This window comes from Melozone crissalis, unplaced genomic scaffold (assembly GCF_028551555.1).
Source record: "Melozone crissalis strain CALT ecotype California unplaced genomic scaffold, PUWL_Pcris_2 ptg000063l_1, whole genome shotgun sequence".
Taxonomy (NCBI): domain Eukaryota; kingdom Metazoa; phylum Chordata; class Aves; order Passeriformes; family Passerellidae; genus Melozone; species Melozone crissalis.
Genome location: NW_026535841.1, coordinates 8,674,264 through 8,682,307, shown reverse-complemented (window position 1 = coordinate 8,682,307; position 8,044 = coordinate 8,674,264). Strand labels below are relative to the sequence as shown.

Sequence of the window (8,044 nt, the reverse complement as noted above, 5' to 3'; positions counted from 1 at the left end):
AAGAGATCAGAAATTGGCTTGCAGATGGGGAGGGTGAATAAATCCTGATCTTTATATGCTCTTAAGTAAGTAAGAGTATCTGTCATGGGTATTACATACTCTACCTTAGACCTTTTTAAATGTATGGTTACCAGGTGATAGTTAATGTGATAAATGTATGAACTATGCTTGGTGTAATTGTTAAAATATTTTAAACGTGCAGCATATTTTTAACCTGTCTAAAGCACATCCCCACCTCCTTTATAAGAGATGTTTGGAAGCTGAGCATGAAATATGGTAGAATAGATGTGGAAACCAAGGTGATTATGATAGGATTTGACATAGTGGTGAACAAGGTATATAGTCTCTCTGTTTGAGAAAAGTTCTTTTATAAAGAAGGTGGAGAGTAGTTCTTCCAGTTCTCTTTTGTGGTTTACTTTTTTTTTCCTGAACTAAGAAGTTATTAATTAAAAAAAGAAAAAAAAGCTGCTGAAGTTGTCTGTTTGTGTTTCTTGTGTGGCATGTACTGTCACCACAGAAATGGATGTATGCAACACTTGCTAATGCTCAGTGAAGCTTTAAGTTATTTGAATGTTGGGATTTTACAAGCAAGCACCATCCCTGAACTTGGCTAACTGAAAATGAGTTTTTATGTCATTCTCAAACTTCCTTGAAAGTGTCAGATGATACTGCAAAGGATCATCAGAATCCCTACAGGATGTATAATAAATCATATGAGCAAAAGATTATTAAATAGAAGTAAGAGGGCTTCAAGATGCTTGCAAATTAAAAAGTTTGTTACTTTTTTTAAAAAGTAGTTACTATTTTAGTTTCTTGCAACACCATAAACACTGAAGTGACAAGTATTTTACCACCTGATTTAACAGCAGCCTGGATGAAATTACTGTAATACTGTGTTCATCTTTATTACAATTGTATAAATTATAAGGTTTCAAATGACTACTGTTAGTACAACTTTTTCTGCACAGAACTTTAGCCTTGCTGAGTAAGTAGGAGCACTTGCCTGCCCTGTTGTATCTGAGGTGGAAGAAGACAGTGATGCCAGAGTTAAGCTTCAAGTTGCAGTTTAGCATCCCAGGATTTTTGTGCTGCTGCCATTCCCATACTTGGAGCTGGATACCCTTTAATGTTGTAGCTAATCTATGTTGCTGTTCTTTACCCAGCTGTCAGGCTAAATTTAAGTGAAACTCAAACTCAGGTTAAGTATTGTAAAAGTGAAAACACAGTGTTGTTCTGTGCACCAGAAAGATGAGCTGATAGCTTTTAGAACTGGTAATTTTGGCTGGCCTTGCACTTGCAGTGGATTTAAATTATTTCTACTCCATTATGTCCACAAATGACTTGTAACTAATTTAGTTTGAGGGAGCTGCTGCTTTGGGATTAATGCACTATTGAGAGATCAGGTCTGGCACAGCCAAAGCTCTTCCAAGCACTTTCTGCATAAAGAAAAAAGAAAAATATTGGTGGGATTGAAGGGACAAATGTATGACCACTGGCAGCTCTTGGAGCCCTTGGAGTGGCTCAGGTACTCAAATTCTGCAGGACAATTTCTGCTTAAACTGTGAAACTGTTTTCATTGTATTTAGCAGGAATAACTTGGTATTTGACAGTCCAAGGTTAATTATTAGCTTTTTCAGTCACCAAACAAAACACGTGCGTTTGGTACCAATTTCCAGTCTTCAGTAGAACTGTGTAGGGCAGATGGTTTAGCCTGCAGCAGGAGCTTAGGGAAATAAGTTGATTCAAGTGAAAGGAGTTAGGAATTTGGGAAGTGAATGCTGATTCCAAATTATGCTCTGAAAATCTGGTTTCTTATGGCCCCTTAGAAGTCTGCTGGAAAGGAGCCTTTTTTTATGGTCTGCCCACTTAAAAAAAGTCAACAGTCACTGAAAGTTAGGAAAAAAACATCTTGATTTGAAGAACATGTGAGGATTTTGCATTTTTTCCACCTATTTTATCCAACATTCCTTCTGCATGATGTTTGGGAGCTGAAATACCACTTATACAATTCCAAGGAATAAGTTCTGAAGAAAACTAATTATACTATTTCCCACAGCAATGCTTAATATGCAAAGATTGCTTCTAAATCTGCTTTCCAGGTCATCCTTCTTTTCTTCACACTTCCATTTTGACTTTCAATGAGGTAATTTCACCCTTAAGCTCATTAGTTTCCATAGGAAATGAATTATAAAAAATGCTAAGTGTGCCATATGAGGTTTAACATCAAAGACATTTCTAGACAGACCATGAATATATGTTGAAGCTGTATTTAGTCTCTGTTGGGTATTCTTTTCAGTGCTGCTGAGTTTCACTTGCTTTCATTAGGTAAGTGTTGGCTTAGGACTTACCTTTTCTTTTCCCTTGCAATTCAAATTAGTCTTTAATTGTTTAGAATAAAATCTACTGACTGGACTGTTTGAGTCAAATGTGTTTGACTCAAACAGGGCTCATGTGCCACCCTCCTGAGGGGAAAAAACCCCAACAAAAGAGTTCTGAGCAGAAAAAGTTGCAACCAACTGCTCTTAGCAAAAAGTTAGAGTTCTGAAAGGAAACCTCAGTTCATGTTTTTCTACTAAGTTATAAGTGGGATTTTTCTTGCTAAATGCTATTCTGAATCTTCCAAGTTAGGATGCTTTACCTGGGTGTTAAATGTGTTGTTTCCCCTTTGAGCCTCCATTCCCCACCAGTTCAAGTACCTGACAGTGAGAACCTCAGCACACCAGATTCTTGTCAGCTTGTATGGCTTCAAACTTTTACTTTGAAGCACTGTTTGTACAGTGAAAAAATAGGGAATGCCCACATATTTTTGTCCTATTTAGTCTACCTAACACATTGGCTAGAGGGTTTGGCTAGTATGTTCCAGAATAATTCATTTCTAAAAAAATAAAGGTGAGTATTATTCAGTTTTGTTGAAAAGAATACTTCTCTTTGCTAGCTCCACAATGTTTTTTTTACATTTTCCCCCCATGCAATTGTGCTTGGAATGATTTTTCCCCTCTCTTCAGTGAGTGCTTGGAGTGCTTACCCCATTCACTGCTTGGTTACAGAACACAGAATCACAGCAGCAAACCCTGCGCTGCACAAGGGCAAAACTGACTCCAAGCCCATGCATGAGGGATGAGGTTTTCTGTCATTAAAAGTGACAGCATAGCTCTCCAAAGTAATAATAACTGTTAGGAACAAAATAAATGCCATAAGTAATACTATTTAAAAACTAATCCTAGTCAATATTTACAGCTGAGAGTATTAAAGCACTTTATTCCACCCAGAGCTTTCAGAATTTCTTAGCTCTACACTGTGACTTTTTGGAAGAGTTTAGGTAGAAGTTATTTGTGTTGCTGAGGGGGAAAAAAATGAGAATATGAGAACTTCAAAACAATTGCTTTAGCTGTAAGAGAAGGAAAATATTTTATACATTCTTTGAAGGTACAAAATATAACACAAATACCTTTTTAGCAGTTAATTTTAGTGATCTGCATTTAAAAAAATCCAAAAAACCCCTAATCAAAAAAAAGCTTCAAAAGGCAGGTCAGGAACTGAAGTTTCCCCTGGGGTACCTGGGCACTGGGCTTCAGCATCTTCTAGTGCCAGAAGGCATCACCTTTAAATAGCTGGTAAATCATCTCTGTTCAGAGAATAAGCAGCACTGTTCAATATTTTGTGTTCATCCAGAGCAATATGTATATATACACGTATACGTGTGTGTGTAGAGTCCATGGTGCAGCCAGGGTGTCTGTGATTAATTGCCCATCTGCTGCTGCAGCAAGCACTGATGGACCTGGAAGGAAACACAAACTCCCACAGAAACCTCCTCTGGCAGCAGTTGGACAAACCTGGTGAGCAGAGTCTGCTCTTTGGTTACACAACAGGTACTGGAGGAGTTGGTGTAAACAACCACCTCATCTTCAGTCTCAGAGAAATCGGGATGGATCTAAAAAGGATTGTTTGCTTTTCTGCTCTTCTGCCACCACTGGGGTACCCCACAGGCTCTGAGGCACAATTCAGGCTTTCAGCAAAACAAATTAAGTGTTGTTGCACCATAGAAATGAGTGGTTAAACATGCTTTTATTGAAAAAGCCACTTTTCCCAACCCTTCAAATGTAACTATTGTCAATAATTGAACACAAATACTTTTCAAAAGTAGATTTTAGTATTTCAAACTTTAGAAATGTAATAAGTAACAGAACATTAAATTACGATGCATATGAATTTAATGCAGTGGAAGTTATTGTTAGAGTACTGAAGACTTCTAAATATTTTTAAAACCATAAATATATTAATCTCTTCCCTTTGAATCAAGTAGCATTAATTTAAACAACAACAACAACAGAAAATACCCACCAAAAAGGAACCAACCAACATGGAGCCAGACTTTGGCACTGAACTGAGTCTGGAAATAATAAATGCAGAGATTTGTTTGCTGTTCATGTTTGAGTCAACTGCTAAAGGGCAAATGTGTTTTTGCTTCCACTGCTACCAGCTGCACAGCTTCTATGTCTAGGTAGACATGTAAACACACAGAGAAAATATAAGGCAAAACCTATAGTCTTGTGTTGCATATCTCAGACATTTATGGTGGCAAATGGAAGCTGTAACAGCAGGTGAAATCATAAATAATTCAGTTAAATATTTCAGCAATCAGTCTTAAATGCCTTCACAGAGAAGGATTAAGATAACTGGATGCACACTGCAGCTAATACAGGGGAAGACTTGTGCAGGAGATTTCTTTCTGGCACCTGTTTTTATGACATACTATTGCTTTAAAACAATGTGCTGTCTCAGCTGCAAAATGCAGCTTCAGAAGGAACTGTTTCATTTAAGAAAGAAAAACAATTCTGAATTGTGGGACAAACATGCAGGAGCCTCTTGCAAAGATAGGAAAATATCACCAAGAGGAAATTAAAATACTGATGGGGGTTTTTAAAGGCAATAGGACTAGCAGGCTTCCCTTTGGTTCAGTGTTCCATTGAATGCCCTGGATTTGTACTCAGGGAGGCACAGCCATGTAGGGTTCTGTTCTAAAGAAAGTGAGCACTCAAAGTTTGCCCCACCTTAATTTTGTCTTTCAAGTCTTGCCTGCTAAAGGAAGGGGAATAGTTCTCTAGTCAATGTGCGTTACCAGCAATAAATAGCTGGTGAATACAGGATCAGAGCAGCTGCAAATATCCAAGTGTTGGATGCTGAAGACTATTCCTAGTATTTCAGTGTTTTTGTACACATGCTCCTGTTGCCATGAGGAGTCATTTAATGTAGTGGACTGAGGTGTTCTAAGCCTATGTAGACCTAACAAAGATAAAGCTACATCAGACTTTAATAGAACAAGCATCTGGTATTGGGTTGCTCAGCTTGTCTGTACACTTCTCTAAAGAGTTAGGAGATGAGATAATCTTGCTCTTTAATATTAGAGTTGCTAATGCTTGGTAAGCTTTGTGCTAGACTGCAGAAGTTATGAAATACTTAAAATGAAGTTTACAAAACTGTATGCAAACATGCATGATTGAATTCTTACCCTTGGCTTGGCAAGGCTTGGATTGTACAGGCAGAGCTATAAACAGAAGCTAACTCAGAGCTCCCCACAGAAAGACTCAAGTGATGCCACAGGGACAGGGGACTGATTTACATTTCAGATATAAACCACGGTGTGTCTGCCACAGGTTACTTTCATTCCCATCCCAGAAAAGGGGTTCTGCAGTCTGAAGTACCTTTCCAGAGGATGCTTTCTTGTACAAACTCCATCCAAGTCTCATGCAGGAGAAGAGAGATGCGGTTAGTGACTGAAGGGAGATGGCATCTGTGCTGTGCTGTGGTTTGTATCCTTGTAATCTCAGTCCCAACGTGTGGGAAGCAAAGGCTGCTCTCAACAAAGCTGCCACATGTGACTGCCACACTGAGCTGCTGGGCACAGCTTCTGCTCTGCTCGTGTCCTGTTCCCTCTGGGTTTGGGAACTGATGGTTCTGAGTTTCCCAGTTCATCACTGGGCTGAGGCTTGGCACAGCGCGGCAGCAGCGGGGGCGTCGCAGTTCTGGGAGGGCTCAGCCCTGTTGGCATCCCCACCAACACTGAGAGCTGAGCTCTGCTGGTCCCTGGAGGAGCTGGGGCCCTTCCCATGGCCTTTGTACGACGTGGGGGATTTAGCCCAGAGGGGAAGGCTCGATGTGAAGGGGGCAGAGCTGTTCCTCTCCGCACTCAGAACCACCGGCTGCTTCTCTGGCACGGCCTGAGCATACACAGCATTTTGCTCTGGCAGGTGATCTCCACACTGACTAAGGTGTTCTGCCAGGACCAGAGGCTGCTGATCATCCCCTTCTTCAGAAATAACAAAAACTGGTTTGTTTTTATCTGTTTCTACCATAAGCTCCTTTGTTTTTGAACCGTTGACCAAGTTGATTTTCAGCGGGTTGGAGCTCTCTAGAAGATTTTTGGGGCTTTGGCTGTTAACTGGAGATGCTGCCCCTAGATGTCTTGAGGGATCCAAGGACCTCATATGTTTGCTGTCAGGGGAACTGGCTAAAAATCCAAAATAAGGGTTCCCAAATCTGGATTTCTTCAAATTGCAGGAGGTTAACTTTCTCTGCCTCTGTGCAGACAGAGTGAGGGGATAGGAGGCATTGCTGGCAGATGAATCAGAGTAAACAGTCTCTGATGCTCCCTCTATCTCAGTGGCTGAGATTACCTTCCTGGTTGGAACACCTTGGGGTCTTGCAGCTGTAGAAAAACCCTGCAAAAAATAGCATAAAATTAGCAGACATGCCATGGAAAGCAGCTCTCTCTCGAAACTTTGATCCCGAGAGAACTAAAAGTTAAAATTCCTGCTTATTTTAGAGGTAAGATGCATTCTTTAGCAAAAACCTATGTTATTACCTTGAAAAGGAGGAAACATCCTTTATTAGCTTTGTAACAAGCTGTTGGTTTGATGACTACAGTCAGTGAGACCCAGATATCCCTGCCACACCTACGGATTCATTGCAGTGCAATAATAATACACCAATTACAATAAATTCAAGGCATAACCAGGGGAAAAAAGCACATGTCAGAACACTCAAGGAGATAATCTTGTCTGAAGGCATTTTTTAATGTTCTTCTGGACTGGGGATAATTTCTTAACCAGGTGCCAACTGCTGGAAAATACAGCTGCTTAATATTTTAGGAAAGCCTGGCTAAATTACAATATAATTAGGCAGAGACTTTCCCATGCACCGGGGAAGATGGACTGGGATGTGTTTGCACTGCAGGAGAGAGAGGTGAGGCACTGACCAAGGGGAAAACGTGTTCAAACCAGTGAACAGTGGGGAAATACAGGAGCTGAGACCCCAACACCCTCCCCTCCCTGCAGGACTCACGCTGCTGTCCACCAGCTTTGTGAAGGGGCTGTTGGTGCTCCAGCTGCACCATTTCTTCTGCAGCTGCGGGATGGGAGCCAGGAGGTCGTGGAAGGTGCGGGCGCTCCAGGTGCGCTGCCGGGGACAGGGATTCTCCAGCTGCGCGTTCCCCTTCTCTGCAGCCCCCGCAGCCGCGGGCTGGGAGCTCAGCCAGTCCGACACAGAGCCCGGGCTTGTCACGCTCCTTTTCAGGTTTTTGTCCTGCAAACGGCAAATAAAGATCGCTTATAGGCGTCTTTCATCAAAAAACTTTTAAAACACTTTGGAAACAGGCTGTTGGTGCGAGAGACTTGCACTAAGAGTCAAGTCAGATTCAGTCTTTCTCAGAGGACTCAGGAATGCAACTTCTCATCATTTCTCTTCCAGGGTGCTGCCTGAAGCTCGCTGGCTTCCCTGGAGGAAAGTTCTACCTTGCTCCCCCAGTTTAGGGTTTAAAGCTGAAGTGGGAAATTTCAATTATGTAAGATATAGTCCTACAACCCTCATTAAATATATGAAATATCCACAGCTTAATTTTACTGGAGGTGTTTGACAGATCAGAGTCATAAACTTCACTGTGTAAAACAGAATTCTTCCACTCTGCTTGGCTCTTGGAAGGCTCCAGGTGTATTTCTTGTGTATTTCTTTCAGTAGGCTCCATCCCCCTTATATAAAACTTAAGGGG

At 41.0% G+C, this 8,044-nt stretch overlaps 1 protein-coding gene across 1 annotated transcript in view; it reads right to left on the bottom strand.

The window, feature by feature from the left end:
* Positions 1-4,026: 4,026 nt before the first annotated feature.
* The window catches only part of LOC128945327 (uncharacterized), a 31,604-nt gene continuing 27,586 nt past the window's right edge, over positions 4,027-8,044 (bottom strand). Inside the window, exons 6-7 of the mRNA XM_054289052.1 lie at positions 7,342-7,581; positions 4,027-6,719 (exon numbers count right to left, since the gene is read on the bottom strand). Of these exons, the coding sequence (XP_054145027.1) occupies positions 5,973-6,719; positions 7,342-7,581 (987 nt within the window). The 3' untranslated portion in view covers positions 4,027-5,972. The remainder of the gene's footprint in view (positions 6,720-7,341; positions 7,582-8,044) is intronic.